Source organism: Nyctereutes procyonoides, unplaced genomic scaffold (assembly GCF_905146905.1).
Source record: "Nyctereutes procyonoides isolate TBG_1078 unplaced genomic scaffold, NYPRO_anot_genome, whole genome shotgun sequence".
NCBI classification, from domain to species: Eukaryota; Metazoa; Chordata; class Mammalia; order Carnivora; family Canidae; genus Nyctereutes; species Nyctereutes procyonoides.
The window spans coordinates 14,200,199-14,216,561 of record NW_026575024.1 but is presented as its reverse complement, the minus strand read 5'-3'; the positions used below and the strand labels follow the sequence as shown (position 1 = coordinate 14,216,561).

General features: G+C 41.6%; 1 protein-coding gene across 1 annotated transcript; it reads right to left on the bottom strand.

Annotated features, from left to right (window-relative positions):
• Window positions 1-1,735: 1,735 nt before the first annotated feature.
• LOC129522107 (zinc finger protein 157-like) lies at window positions 1,736-13,628 on the bottom strand. Its single transcript, XM_055344262.1, has 4 exons — window positions 13,614-13,628; window positions 7,683-7,809; window positions 7,311-7,406; window positions 1,736-2,766 (listed from the first exon to the last, which is right to left on the bottom strand). The coding sequence occupies exons 1-4, from the start codon at window positions 13,626-13,628 to the stop codon at window positions 1,736-1,738; spliced, it is 1,269 nt and encodes a 422-aa protein (XP_055200237.1).
• Window positions 13,629-16,363: the final 2,735 nt, after the last annotated feature.

The following is a 16,363-nucleotide window of genomic DNA, read 5'->3' as shown; positions in this document are numbered from 1 at the left end:
GGGATTCGATCCCGGGTCTCCAGGATCGCGCCCTGGGCCAAAGGCAGGCGCCAAACCGCTGCGCCACCCAGGGATCCCGAATATATAAAATCTTAAAAAAAAAAAGAAAAATAGATGAATCTTTTTTTTTGCTGTTTTTTTAAAGATTATTTATTTATTAGAGAGAGAGAGAGAGAGAGGGAGAGAGAGAGAGAAACAGGCAGAGGGAGAAGCAGGCTCCATGCAGGGAGTCTGACATGGGACTCGATCCCGGGTCTCTAGGATCACGCCCTGGGTGGAAGGTGGCGCTAAACCGCTAAGCCACCAGGGCTGCCCAAAAAATAGATGAATCTTTATGCCAAAATACCACTTTTGTTAACATTCTAATGCAATTATCTTGAAGCTTGCTTCTTTTTTTTTTGAAGCCTGCTTCTTGAAAATTAGTCTATAAACAGAAATAGTTATATATGCATATATATGATATAAAATATTAAAAGCAATACCTGTATACTCATGAGTTACTTAAGAAAACATGAAGCTTTCTCTTTCTCTGTAAACATAAGTCTTTCTTTCTTCCACAGATGTAATTGCTATCCTAGATTTTGTTAATCATCCACTTGCTTTCCTTTGTACTTTGTTCACATGATATATTTTTATCTTTCTATCTATCATCTATCTATCTCCCTGAACAATGTACTGCTGAGTTCTTTGTTTTTTGAATTTTATTTTTGAAATGCAGTAAAATAGCTACATATTTTCTTCATTCAACATAATCATCTTGAAGTGTTTAATTCATTAATTCATTTTCATTGCCATATATTATCCCCATGGTATGACCAAAACCAACATTTATTTATCTAGTCTATTGTTAATGGACATTTTTTACTTTCCATTTTTGTAAATTGTTACTCCAAAAATTATTGCAGTGTTGCAATGAACATTCTGGTATAGGTCTGTGGGTGCACACATGCAAGAGTTTCTCCAGGGTGGTATTTTTCTGTGATGGAGCCACAGTCATTGTAGATGAGTCTCTTCTTCTTGTCCTTTTCCTGACATATTGCAGGACATTTGGTGTCTTTGGCCCTCCCATATACTAACCACCTATAGCACCCTGCCACAGTGACAACCAAGCAATTCCAGTATTTCCAAACACCCTTTGGGATGCCCAGTCGAGAACTCTTGTTTTAGAGTATGTTATCAAGAGGTGGAACTGTTGGGTCACAGGTTACAGGACTGCTTAGTTTTTACTTAGTCTACATATACCATACTGTTGAGGTTCAGAGACAGTGGTGGGTTCCTATCACAAATCTGACACATCCATAATTCATGTTCTATGGCACATTCATGTACTACATGCCTATATATAGTTCAATATACCTCAGAAAGTCTTCACACATATATTTAATACTGTTGTATCAACAATTTAAAGTATTCCTCCTTTTACAAAAGCTCCACATTTCACAATCTATTAACAGAATATTTTCTGTTATCCTTTCTGTAATAAGTTTGGTTATCACATCTGAAATAGGACTTCTAGTTAAACATTCCCACAAAACATTTTATCCATATTCCTTAAAGTGATAAATTTCCCCTCAGTATCTTTGAATGCTTGTTGAAAGCTTTCACATGTTCAAAGCATTCGTAAGGTTTCACTTCTATATTAATCCTCTAGTTCCAATAAGCTATAACTGACTGATGAGGACTTTCCCACATGTGTTGACATCTTAGCTTTTCTGCCCTTTGATTTTGCTGATGTTCAACGAATCTGATTTGTAGATGCAGGCTTCTGCATGCGGGCAGCATTGATAGTTTTCTTCTTGTGTGTTTTTCTTTGATGTTTGGTGAGGGCTGACCTCTGGCTGAAGGTTTTTCTACATTCATTACATTCATAGGGTTTTTCCCCTGTGTGAATTCTCTGATGTTTTGTGAGGGCTGATTTTTCATAGAAGGTTTTCCCACATTCAGGACATTTGTAGGGTTTCTCTCCTGTATGAGTTCTCTGATGCACAACAAGGTTGGATTTCACACAGAAAGATCTCCAGCATTCATTGCATTTATAGGGTTTCTCTCCTGTGTGGGTCCTTTGATGTTGAGTAAGGTTTGATTTCACACAGAAGGTTTTCCCACAGTCATTACATTTATATGGTTTCTCTCCTGTGTGAGTTCTCTGATGAACTGTGAGGGCTGACTTCTGGCAGAAGGACTTCCCACATTCATTACATTCATATGGTTTTTCTCCTGTGTGAGTTCTCTGATGTTCAGTGAGGTTGGACTTCACAAAAAAGGACTTGCCACATTCATTACACTCATAGGGTTTTTTCCCTGTGTGTGAGCTCTGATGTTGAGTAAGGTCTGTTTTCTTAGGAAAGCTTTTCCCACATTTATTACACTTGTAGGCTTTCTTCCCTTTGTGAGCTTTCTGACTTTGAGTGAGGTGTGACTTCTTACTTATGGTCCTGCCACTTTTGTGATACTCATTAGTTTTCCTCCCCGAGTGCATTCTCTGATGTTGAGCGAATTTTAGCTTCTCACAGGAGGATTTCTCACATTTACTACCTTGAAAGATTTTCTCTCTTGTGTTAATTCTCTGACTTTGAGTGAGGTGCGATTCCTTCCTTATGGCTCTCTCACTATCATTACACTCACTAGGTTTTTCTTTTGTGTGAGTTCTCTGATGTTGAGTAAGGCATGGCTTTTCATGGAAGGATTTCCCACATTTATCACTGTCACAGATTTTCTCTCCTGCATGAGTTCTCTCACTTTGAGTGTGGTATGACTTCCTCAAGGCTCTCTCACTTTCATTATATTCATCAGGTGTTCCTCCTCTGTACATTTTCTGATGTTGAGTAAGATTTGACTTGCTGCTAAAGGATTTCCCCAGTTTATTACAATCATAGTGTTTCTCCCCTAGGTGAGCTCTCTGATGTATATGTGTTGACTTCATGCATGAGGGTTTCCTATTTTTACTGGAGTCACATGATTTCCTTTCCTTAAGGGTTTTTGGATGAGCACTGAGCTTTAATTTTTGGGTGAAGGCTTGTCTGTATTCATTATCTTCAGAGGGTTTCTCTCCTTTGTGAGGTCTCTTATGTGTAACAAAGGCAGCCTTTTTGTGAAAGACTTTCCCACAATTATTATATTCAAGAAGTTTCTCCAAAACAGAATTCTTTTCATGTTGAATAAACTCCTCCTTATATCTGTGGGATTTCTTCTTTTGATCACTTTCATGGGGCTTGTTCACTGCATGAATTTTCTCATGCATAGCATGAAGGGATCCACATCCATTGAGATCATTAGACTTTTTTCTTACATGGTTTCTATTACTAATAATTAATTCTGAAACACTTTCCAAGCTTGTTCCAGATAAGTCACATTTATGGGATATTTTTCTTGAGGGCACTGGGTTTGTGGCCATATTAAATGCTTCTCCCAAGGTCTTAGTTCTCTCCTTATTCAATATTCTGTTGTTGAAGAAGAAAGCTTTCCTCGAATATTTATCTTCCTTTGCTTGGCTTCTTTCTTTCATGTTATTGGCTTCCTGGACTTCTAGAAATATAAGAAATTGACATACATCACAAATCTTAATGCATTTCTTAAGAAATGGCATTATACACAAGTGGCCTATATGGAATTGATTCCTAGGTTCTTAGACATAGTGTTCTGGGATGGAAGAAGTCCTGAGCAAATATTTATTCTCTTCTTTTGGTTTGGTAACATGAAAATCAAGAAAAAATACATATTATAATAGAAAAAAAGGAGAGAAAGCGGAAACTTAATACAAGTGGCTTTGGTTTGTTATAAATATGATGTCAAGATGGATAGTAAGTTTGGAAAAAAAAGACATAAGGAACGTTGTGCTAAGTAAAAAGGATGTCAGGAAAACAACTGATCCAAGGATGGAGGATTTTCTTTTTTTTTTAAGATCTTATTTATTTATTAATTATTATTTTTAAAAATTATTTATTTATTCATGACAGAGAGAGAGAGAGAGAGAGAGAGACAGAGAGAGAGAGAGGCAGAGACATAGGCAGAGAGAGAAGCAGGCTCCATGCAGGGAGCCCAACGTGGGACTCGATCCTGGGTCTCCAGGATCACGTCCTGGGCTGTAGGTGGCGCTAAACCGCTGGGCCCCCGGGGCTGCCCACGATCTTATTTATTTATTGATGAGAGATACACAGAGAGAGGCAGAGACATAGAGTAGGAAGCAGGCTCTCCGTGGGGAACCCGATGCAGGACTCGACCTCAGGATCCCAGGATCATGCCAATCCCAGATGGAGGATTTTCAAAGGATGGGCAAAGACAAAGGATATTGAGGAGGCAGACAAGGAAGACTGGGTGGTAATAGGGGAAGTTTCACAGCCAAGATCAATTTGACAGCAGATCAGAGACTTGAACCATATCCTCCTCTCCCCATGCTTCACCACCTGCAGTGGAATCCTTTACTCCACTCTCCATTTTCCTAATCTCTTCTGCCCCTTTCCCATTCTGTATACTAACTCCAAATTCAACTTATGAAATAACTAATTGCCTTGTGTCCAAAGGTCCAGTCCTATAGTTCATCCCTATCTCTTCACAGAGCTGTGATGTGGTAAAACAATGCTCAAAACGTGTGTTAAAACATAGGAGGGGACAAGCCAGGCTTGCAACAGGATCCAATTCCCCTCTGTATTCTGGTTGTTGGTGCTGTCAGTTGATTCTCTCAGAATAGATCAATAGTTATCTGGCCTGACTGACATCTCTACTTCTCCCTCTTTCAATCTACTGATTTGCTTTGCCAACTGATTGTGTCCTGTCATAACTCCACCTTTATATCATGTTTTCTTCCTCTCTGATTTCTTTTTTATTTCTGTGAAAACTCAAGCAGCTGGCTATCCAGTTTGGTCCAAGGGCCTTTATTAATCTTTGCCTTAAAATTTTTTTAGCTATGGGTGATTATTACTATCCTCTGCTCTTCTCATTTTATGCAAGAAGATCAATTGTATACTTAAAAATACATGACTTTTCTGTAGCAGATAAAACAAACAGAAGCCAATGTGCTAGTAGGGAAAATTTGATATTGGATTTTTACACCTAGAGATTACATTCGGTTCTTATAATTTAAGTTCACAACACATGTTCAAGTGATCAGCCCATAAGTCTACAGTATTGTCAGATTGTAACAGATCAGGGCATTTATTATTTATTTATTTATCTATTATCTATTTATCTATTTATTTATTAGATTTTATTTATTTATTAATGAGAGACAGACACACACACACGCACACAGAGAGAGAGAGAGAGAGAGAAGCAGAGACACAGGCAGCGGGAGAAGCAGGCTCCATGCAGGGAGCCCGATGTGGGACTCAATCCTGGGTCTCCAGGATCACACCTGGGCTGAAGGTGGTGCTAAACTGCTGAGCCACCCGGGCTGTCCTAAACTGGACATTTCTAGCCACAAATCCACTCTCATGTTTTTGACTTGGTTAGTACATATTCTGTCCTTAGCTCTACTCAGAATCTACACATCCCTTCAGGGCAATGCTACTGTCCCATTGCTTTTTCTTTCTTTCTTTTTTTTTTTTTTTTTTAAGAATCTCATCACTTCAAGTTCCATTAATGGCAAGGTTTGCAAGTAAATACTATCTGTACAATGTGTTCTGACACTTTTTTCCATGGCCAGTTTGTGTGATATTTTCTCTACTTAACTACCACAACTGAGCCTAATTTCCATTGCTTCTGGTTATAATTCACACTTTATTTATTTATTATTATTTATTTATTTATTTATCTAATTAGGCAGTTAATTAATTAATTTTTTAAGTAGGCTCCACCTGGGGCCTGAACTCACAACTCTTGAGATCAGGACCTGAGCTGAGATTAAGAGTCAGATGCTTAACCGACTGAGCCACACAGGTGCCCCATTCCACTTTTTATTTTAAGTTTGGGATTTCTACTGCCTCCAACCTCCAGTGAAAATGGAGTTTATATTTTGTCTTTCTTTTCTCTATGGCCTTGAATAATATGCAGGAAAAGAAGAGGCAATGCTGAGTTTACACATCCATCTGCATGCTGGAATTTATTCCTTCCTTCTCAGAACACTTTTTTCACGTGGCTTCTGGGACACCACTGTCTTCTGCTTCCCTCCCCACCATCCTGGGTGCTTCTTCTCAGTCTCGCTTTTTGGAGTCATGTGCCTTCTGGCCCTGCAAACCTAGTAGTCCTTGCCTTTCCCCTCTCACCTAATGTCTCACTCAGATTTAGAAATCAGTCTTACCAGGCCCATAAAACTTTGTTCCTGCTAACTCTCTGACATCAGCTGCTACCTTCTTTGGAAGCCCAAGCCCCTTTGGTCCCACTGACTCCTTGCTGTTCTCTGATTACACCAAGCACACTCCCATCTCAGAGACTTCATACCTGCTGCTCCCTCAAGCTGGAAATCTCTTAGATAATCTGTGCCTCTCTCCATCCCTCCATTCAAAACTCTATTCTACTGTTCCTGCTCAAATGTTCACCTCCTCAAAGAAGCCTCCTCTGATTTCCTTTCCAAAAATAGCACTCCCTATTGATCTCTATACCCATCATCTGACTTTAATTTTTCATATGATAACTACCAGACATACTACATTTTTAATTGCTAGTTGCCATTTTTTTTGCTAAATTTGCCAACTTACTCATTGGATCTACTGATAGGAGTAGAGACTTTGTATCCTCTCTGCTTAGAATGTGACTGGTGTATAGCAGTGCCTAAAATAAACGTTTGTTGAATATAAGAAGGCACCAATAACTGCATATTTACTGAGTGTTTGGCATAGGAGGGAAGATGAACAATAGTCATTACCAAACAGAAAAAAAAAACAGAGAAATAAAGGTCGAGGATGAGTACCAATCGGTTTCTATGAAAGCCAATCTTTCTACATATAAAAGTCAAACAGAAAAAAAAAAAGTCAAACAGAACATGAAGAGCATTTATATAGGAGGGTGCTATTTGGAGGTTTGTTATCTAAGGTAGGGTGATCATCTGTCTTGAGCCACTTCTAAAAGCCTCTAAAAGAGATTTCTCTCTTTTTTTCTTTTTTAGATATTTTATTTATTTATTTATTCATGAGAGACACACAGAGAGGCAGAGACATAGGCAGAGGGAGAAGCAGACTCCCTGCAGGGGAGCTCAATGAGGGACTCGATCCCAGGACCCTGGGATCATGACCTGAGCCAAAGGCAGATGCTCAACCATTGGACCACCCAGATGCCCCACTAAAATAGATTTCTAAAATGCTTTCAAAAATACCCTGAACTGGCCACTTGGGAACCAGTTTCCACCAGTTGTCTTCTATCTACCCTTGTGAACTCACCTGGGCGGCTCTGACTTGGGAGTTCTTTCTTTGGTACCCATGGCTCTTCTCCTTGCTCCAACTTGAATATCAGCTCAGGTTTGGTGACGCAGTGCCCTGTTATGGGAAATGACATGGGACTTGGCAAAGCTGCTTAAAGTTCAGGCCCTTTGAAGAATCAGATGGGAGAAGCTTTAGAAGCTGTAAGGTGATAGGGCCTTCATTAAAAAAGACCTTTTCACCATGGAGGTGAGAATATAACATACTTTCAAGTTCCCTAAGAGGGTCTTTTAATCCAAAATCTCAAGCCTGAAACTCATGGGGCCTTACAGTGATTTGGTTCCTAAGATAGAAAATGCATGTCGTTGACAGGTGCATGGAAGCCATGCTTACCCAGTGACACCAGATGCCTGTAGTTCTCCAGCATCACATCCCTGTACAGGAGCTTCTGGGCAGGGTCCAGCAGCTTCCACTCCTTCTGGGTGAAGTCCACAGATATATCCTCGAACAACACCGATCCCTGTAACAGCCCAGTCCTGCTCACCATGAAGTGCTCAAGATCAGATGGCATGGGAAATATGTATGAGAATGAATTTCTACTGTGTTCATTTTTAAAAAAGCTTTTAGGGTGGAGAGAGAGGGTGAGGGGAAGGAGCAGAGGGAGGAGAGAGAGAATCTTAAGCAGGCTCCACGTCCAGTGCAGAGCCTGACATGGGGCTTCATCTCATGACCCTGAGATCATCACCTGAGCCAAAATCAAGAGTCAGATGCTTAACTGACTGAGCCACCTGGGCGCCCGTACTGTGTTCATTGTTAAGAGTTTACCAGAAAATGTTACAAAGGATGACGTAACCAGGTACCTTCCTTTATGGAAGAAACAGAAATCATAATAGAAATATTCTGCCTTTATATTTATTAATTTATAAACAACAAAAATTTGAGTCCCTCTATATATCTAGAATGATTCTAGTTGTAAGGATGCTAAGGCAAAGGAGACAATGGTCCTGTTATTAAGGTGTTCACAGACCAAGAAGGAGACTTTCTACAAAACACATTCAGGCCCAATAATAATTAACAATACATATAAAATTAAGGGAGTTGCAAGTAGTGCAGCGTGACAAAATAGGTTGGGGGCTTTGAAGAGACTCAGAACAAGTAGAGCTATTTAGTGGTCAGACACAGAGGAATACTGGATTTTCCCCCAGAGACCAGTGGCCTTCAGATACTTAGTCACCCCATTAATTGGAGTTCCTAAGCATCCCTCAATGTATTAACTTGTAAATTATGAATGTCTAGGACTCTGCAGCTAGCCAGCAAAAGTAAAGCTTACTTTCTTAGTTTTTTTAGATACAAAAGAAACATGAGAAGGCATTCTAATACCTTCTTTACATACCTACACTACTTGATTGTCTCATGCAGTTCTCTAGGGTGGATACCTGACTTTGGAGATTACTTCCATGGGAATGGGGACATATACATAAGTAACATGATCAGATTTATATTTTGAAAGCAAAGGCTTAGTAGCAGAGTGGGAGAATGTTTTAAAGCAGTGACTCTCATTCAACTTGATCTTGTCGGCAGGGGGTGAAGGGCATTTGGCAATGTCAGGAGACATCTGTGGTTGTCTCAACTGAGGAAAGGGTGCTTATGGTATCTAGTGGCTGGAGCCCAGAGATGCTGTGGGATATCCTACGATGCTGAGGACAGCCTCTACAACAAAGGATTATCTGGCCCCAAATACTGATTGTGTTGAGAAAGTCTGGGAAGGGTTTTTAAAGGGAAGGGAAGGGAGGTCAGAGAGGAAGGTAATAACCATTATAAGAGAAGATTTTATTTTATTTTATTTTATTTATTTATTTTTAAAGATTGTATTTATTTATTCATGAGAGACACACACAGAAAGAGAGAGAGAGAGAGAGAGAGAGAGAGCGGCAGAGACACAGGCAGAGGGAGAAGCAGGCTCCATGCAGGAAGCCTGACGTGGGATCTGATCCCAGGTCTCCAGGATCAGGCCCTAGGCTGAAGGCGGCTCTAAACCGCTGAGCCACCCGGGCTGCCCAAGAGAAGATTTTAATGTAGTGGCAGGGCCGTTCAGAAGTGGAGTTGATTCTAAATGGAATTAATCAGCAGTTGGTTAGGGCAAGAGGGGAAATGAATGGAACACTACTCCGAGATTATCAGCAAGAGCAGCTGGGTCAGTGCTGGTGCTGTATTTGGAGACTGACAACCCAGGAGAAAGAATAGGTTGGGTGAGAAAAAGATAGAGAGAGAGAGAGAGAAATCCTGGACATGTTATACATAAGGCATCTGTGACACATACAGGTAGAGAGGTCACTACAGATAGAGAGGTCCAGGTGATGGTTAGATATAAGGTCTTGGAGATCAGGAGGGAGGTCCAGGATTAAGGCGAAGTTTGGAAATCAGGAGTATCTCAGCGGTAACTGAAACCATCTGAGTAGGGAGCTTGTCCACAAAGAACAGGGAGATGGAAGATTTGGAACCTAAGAGGGAGCAGGAGGGGGGAGAAGACCTTGGCGACCAAAGAAGCAGGAGGTAGTAGTAGTATCTGCACATAGAGCAGAGCACGTCCATGGTGGTGCTCACTAAACAGCCGTTGAATGAATGAAGCCTGTCTCAGAGGCCACTGGTGGTGACAGTTTCAAGAAGAGATGCTCCTAACTCGACATGATGGGCTGGGCACACACACTGATCTCTTCTGCTTCCAAAACTATAGCAGGGAGAGACATAACCAGTACATGATCAGGGAAGAGGGGTGTAGGGAAGGGGGCTGTCAGCAAGTGACAAATTCTGACTGGTTTCTGTAAGCCATAGAGTAGGAGGCAGATACTGGAGGAAGTGTGCTCATCCCCTAAAACAAACACAGACTGTGCAAGAGTCTGAAGTTCTGTTCAGAGCCAGGCAGGATCTCCCAGCTGGGAAGCAGCTGTGGCAGGAGATGAAGTGGGCTCTGGGCTCAAGACCCAGAGGAATGAGTGGGACTATGAGGCCTGCCACATTCCTAAGTCGTTCTTAGCCCCCAGAGGGGTTGGCTAAGGATTAACACTTGGGAGAACCTTCCCTATAAAAAGCAGGACAACTGCCTCTAGGAGTCTGCGTGAACTTTGCAACCCAAAAGAGAAGCAAGGTACTATGCTGAGTACCCTGAACCAGTCACAGCTTTGCTTTTAGGGCAACTCTAGGGAAACAGATCAACACCCTCTGTCATTGGGTAAGGCACTGCCAGCTTTGGCAGGGAGAAAGGAGGGTCCCCTGGGGCTCTGTCCCCCTCTGTACATCCTACAGAGAGGCCTGTCTGTACACATCTCCCACCAATCCATGTAAAAGGCCCCAGGTCTGTCTTTTCATTCAAGGGAAAAGCTGGCGGAGGAAACAGACCCCTATGCTGCCTAGATCGATCTTATGAGTTTTTTGCCTTTCTTTTTTTTTTTGTTTTTTGTTTTTTGTTTTTTGCCTTTCTATTCACACAGAGAACTTTTTTATTTTTATTTTTATTTTATTTTATTTTTTATTTTTTTTTACACAGAGAACTTTTTTAAAAAGGGCCTCAGATGCTGGAGGAAAAACAACCATTGGAAAAATAAACACGAAGAAAAACTGCTTAACAAATTATTCTTTTATGTAAATAAAAACTAATAGCCAAAAAAAATTAAATACCAAGAGGAATAGATTGGAGCCTATGAAAACAAAATTAATTTAGATACTGAAGACAATAATTTTTAAGATTTCAAACTGGTATCCCCAGATTGATGTCAGAGTCTCACTTCCATAAAATGAGAAAAGTTGGCTATGTGAAAAGCAAAGGGGCCCAGATAGTACAGATGCTTTTTTAATTTTTCTAAAAAAGATTTTATTTATTTATTTATTTGACAGAGAGAGAGAGCACAAGCAGGGGGAGCGGCAGGCAGAGGGAGAGGGAGAAGCAGGCTCCCTGCTGAGCAGGGAGCCTGATGCAAGGCTCTATCCCAGGACCTGGGATCATGACCTGAGCTGAAGGCAGATGCTTAACCCACTGAGCCACACAGGCACCCCAGATAGTACGGATTCTGTTGCTGACTTAGGAAAGCCAAAAAACCTAAAACCCTCCAAAGAAGGCTCAAAAACAAAATGACATGGGTGACAAAAATGAGCAAATCTCTTACCACACAGAATGAAAGCACAGGAAAATGAAAAGGATGACAGGAAAGGAAAGGAGGACAGATGGACCACCGCGGAGAGCCACTGACAGCCTCCCAGGAGCTCTGGGTGGCAAGAACCAAGAGGAGGGTGGGAGGGAAATAATCACGGGAAATCACTAGAAGTGTCCCAGAGCACTTGAGTGTTCATCGGCAGGAGCTGTCCGGTTAACCAAATAGGCACACTGGCAGATGCTGCCCGGCGAAATAACTCAAATCCCAGGAAAGAGAAAACTTGCAAGAAGAAAGAATAAAACAGGTGTGAGAACAGAAACGGCACTCAACTTTTCATTCTCTGCAGATGCTAGGGGATCCTGTTTACTCATCAGACCCTGAAGGAAAAGGAGTCTGAACCCAAATGCTACAACCAATCATCCCTGTAACAGGGCAGAAGAAAGGTACTTCCAGATAGTCAGACTTAGAAAATGTATCACCCACACAGTCGTTTTGTAAGATTCTCCAGAGACCTCCATCAGAACTCAGCAATCAGAGAAGGAATACAACCAGAAAAGGAGAGTGTGGTGAGCAGAGAAGAGCAGGAAAAACTGGTTCCAGGTGAAGCAAGGGGGACTTACAGACCATGCAAGGAAAGAGGCATAGAGTAACTCAACAGGAAACTTCAAAAAAATATTTATGAACTATATGTAGGCAACATTTTCACATTTTTGGACAAAGCAACGTATTGTGAGCGTGAAGCCTGAGAGTCTCGAAACTATAGAAGAAGAGCTGCTATGGTGATTGTTGGGGAAACTGAGGCAAGCTGTGATGGTCCAGTAACAGGCCATCTGGAATGAGGTAGTAAAGTCAGCCACTGAAAATATAGAGAATGACTGGTCCTCTGGATGGACGGGGACTGCCAGAGCTCATGGTCAGCAGAGTGCACCCGAAAACCCTCTTTCTGCCTAAGTATGGTTCCCAGATTTAGTAACCAAAAACGCAGGGCACCCAGTTAAACAACAAATAGGTTTTTAGTATAAGTATGTCTCATGCAAGGTATACTTTATGTACCCTGTGTCTTATCTATAATCTCATGCCTAAGAGCTCTCTCATTCCAAGTTCTTTGACAGGCTTGAACAGAAGCAGATGGTATCTTACTCTCAAAAATGAGTGAAAGCTTGTAGTGGACTTGCACACTAAGACATATTTGACCTATATGGCCAAATTGCTTTTTTTTTTTTTTTCAGTTACCTCTATACCCAATGGAGGACTTGAAGTCCAACCCCAAGATAAAGAGTTGCTGCTGTACCGACTGAGCCAGCCAGTTGGCCAAATCTCTAACGATGTATCCTTAGAACCATTGCAGCTAAAGGCACTTAAATCTATTATTTATACTTTCAGTGAAAAGTATAAATAATAAATTTCATAATGCTATTGTCCTAATTAAAAGAATTAGGTCAGGTAAGGAATTTAACAGTGACTGGAACATGATAAGCAACTCTAAGTTGTAGGTAACATTATAACACCTTATCTTCATACTTTGGATAGCAAAAATAACCAGAAGATGTATATTAGAATTGAAATAATTGGGCAGCCCCGGTGGTGCAGCGGTTTAGCGCCGCCTGCAGTTCAGGGCGTGATCCTAGAGACCCTGGATCGAGTCCCACATCAGGCTCTCTGTATGATGCCTGCTTCTCCCTCTGTCTGTGTCTCTGCCTCTCTCTCTCTCTGACTCTATGAATAAATAAATAAAATCTTTAAAAAAATTGAAATAATTTTTGTTCAAGTAGCTAGAAGGTGTGATGTGATTGTTAACAAAGAATTCAAAAAACTATATTATGTAAAGAGAGAAGAGAAAATGGGAGAAGAAAAGTATTTAGAAGGTTTCCATAGAACCTGAGATAAAGGAGTCTATCTTCCTTAGATGGTACTGTGGATGAAAACAATCCCTGATGTCGACAAGAAGATAGGTTCACATATGCGTCACATACATCAACGGTAATCAATAAGACAACACAAATCAAAGGCAGACCTTCAGAGCCACCAGAAGAGGAAAAAAGGAAAGTCAGATAATATCACAGGAAACAAGTCAAAAAATGAAAAAAATGAAGAAAAACAATCAATGAGAAAACATGGTCACTAATAAAAGGTGAAGTCACTTTTTCATTGAAAAAGTAATTAGTAAATGACTTACCTGGGATGTGTTCATTTTCTCCTGCTCCTGGAAAAGTTTTGAGAACTCTGAGGCCAGAGCTGGAGGAGGGAGAAGGAGCAGAGCAATTATGAGAAATGGGATCTGTCCTGAAAGTCCTCGGAGCCTTTGCCTAGAAACCCACGCCTGGTAGCTGACAGATGGCCACACGGTGGGAGAATGTCTCTGACCCTTCAGAAGGGGCAGGTGCATGGAGGGGACTCTCATAACCCTTGTATAACTGTGGGGAGCTAAGAGAAGCATGCTTTTCATTGCGGGGGAGTAATATTTATCTTACTGGCTTCTTACAATTTACAGCTTTCTTTGATTTAATAGCAGAGAGATATAAAACAAGCCAAAGTCCAATGAAGAAAGAGTCAGTTAAACAAATCTTAGCATAGCAAGCATGACACGCCATGCCTTTGGTCATTATTAAACATGTTATATTTGAAGCTTTTTTTTTTTTGAAGTTTTTGATGCCTGGGATTTACTTTATTTTTATTTAAAAAAAAGATTTTATTTATTCATGGAGACACACACACACACACACAGAGACACACAGAGAGAGAGAGAGAAAGGCAGAGGCACAAGCAGCCTCCATGCAGGGAGCCTGACGTGGGACTCGATCCCATGTCTCCAGGATCATGCCCTGGGCTGAAGGCAGCGCTAAACCGCTAAGCCACTGGGGCTGCCCTGGGATTTAATTTATTTTTTAAAGTTTATTTATTTATTTATTTATTTATTTATTTATTTATTTATTTATTTATTTAAGTAATCTCTATACCCAATGTGTGGCTTAAATTCATGACTCCGAGATCAAGAGTCAGTCCCACAGTCTTCCAACTGAGCCAGCCAAGTGCCCCTGGGATTGAAAACAATCTAGTCATGGAAGGTGGAAGGAAAAATTTGTGTGTGTGTGTGTGTGTGTGTGTGTGAGTGTGTGTGTGTATTTTGGGGGCAGGTATAGATGAAGCAAAATGGTCATAAGTTGATAATGGCTGAAGCCGTGACAAGTATATGGGAGTCATTACATTATTTTCTTTACTTTTGTAAAAATGTGTAAAAAAAGATGCAAGAAACAACAAAAACCTGACAGAGGTCTGCTCATTTACTTTGCTACATATCTATATATCTATATATATATTTAAATTTTTTTTATTTTTAAGTAATCTCTACACATAACATGGGGCTGGAACCTACGACCCTGAGATCAAGTTTTGCAAGCTCTACTTACTGAGCCAGCCAGGTGTCCCTCCTACTTATATTTTTAACTCCTTTGAGTTAAAAAATTAATAGGAAGCTCTGACAACAGGGATAGATGTGCTTATGGAAGTCTGCTTTTTAATTTTTAATTTTTTAAGACTTTATTTATTTATTTGGGGGGGGAGAGAGAGAGAGCAGGAGCAGGGAGGAGAGGCAGAGGGAGAAGCGGACTCCTCAATGAGCGGGGAGAGATCACAGGACCTGAGGATCATGACCTGAGCCATGAGCCAAAGGCAGATGATCAACTGACTGAGCCACTCAGGTACTCTATAAGTCTGTTATTTTATTTTTTAATCTTTAAAAAGATTTTATTTATTTATTCATGAGAGACACAGAGAGAGGCAGAGGCACAGGCAGAGGGAGAAGCAGTCTCCCTGTGGGGAGCCCGATGTTGGACTCGATCCCAGGACCCCAGGATCATGACCTGAGCTGAAGGCAGATGCTCAACCACTGAGCCACTCAGGTGCCCCTATTTTTTTTTTAAGGGATTTATTCTCCTTTGGTTTCAGTGTCTCCAAGGGATTTTTTAAAAAGTTTTTTAAAAAATTTTTAAAAAGATTTTATTTATTCATGAGAGACAGAGAGAGAGAGAGAGAGAGAGAGAGAGAGAGGCAGAGACACAGGCAGAGGGAGAAGCAGGCTCCATGCAGGGAGCCCGATGTAGGACTTGATCCCAGGACTACAGGATCGCACCCTGAGCCAAAGGCAGACGCTAAACCGCTGAGCCACCCAGGGGTCTCCAAAACCTTGTACTTAACCCTATGCTAATGACTCCCTCAGACCCAATACTGCTCACTTTTAAAATGAGACGGGGTTATATAACCCCTGAAGCCCCTTGCTATACGCCTACAAAGGCAGGAATGTGGGGGGGGGCAGTAGCATATCTATAAGTTCCAGGTAAGGGGATGGCCATGGTTTGGGGACTGTGCAGCATCCCCAAGAGGGACTGGAAGGAGAATAAAAAGGGGAGGAGTTCGGGGAGGAGAGGAGCTAGTGTCTCCATGGCCGTCCTCCCAGACCACAACCTCTTCAACTGTCCAGTGGATGTCCTCATCCCAGAAAGCCTGCCTCTTGCTCACCTCTCTCTTGAAAGTCGGCCCAACCTTCACGGAGGGACACTTCTTGACAATCCCTAGTGCCGTGATGTTACTCATGGCAGAAGGGTCACAGTCATTGCCTCCAAGCAAGCAGAGATAGAACCTGCTTGTTTCCTGGATCTGTGCCCTGCAGCTGTGCCCCGGCTTTCTCTGGGTAGGGTGGGATCTCCCAGGTGGGAATCCTGTTCCTGATGGCCCCACCTTCTTTCCTTACAAGAGCTGTGGGATCCAAGGAAATGTGAACCTGGCTGGAGGAGGTAAATTCACACAACGGGAGTCTCCAGCCCAGGTCCCAACGGTCTCTGGGACTTCCCCACCCCCTACAGCAGAAGTTCTCAGTGAGGCTCCCAGACCAGCAGGAGCAGCAACGGTCAGACACTTGATAGAAATGCA

Bases quoted from the DNA above. Each gene is read 5' to 3' on its own strand.
- LOC129522107 (XM_055344262.1), bottom strand. The intron at 7,407-7,682 runs GTAAGCATGGCT...TTCCCATAACAG, and splicing joins CAGGCATCTGGTGTCACTGG to GGCACTGCGTCACCAAACCT. The intron at 2,767-7,310 runs GTGAGTTCACAA...AAAGTGAGAGAG, and splicing joins CCCAAGTCAGAGCCGCCCAG to CCTTGAGGAAGTCATACCAC.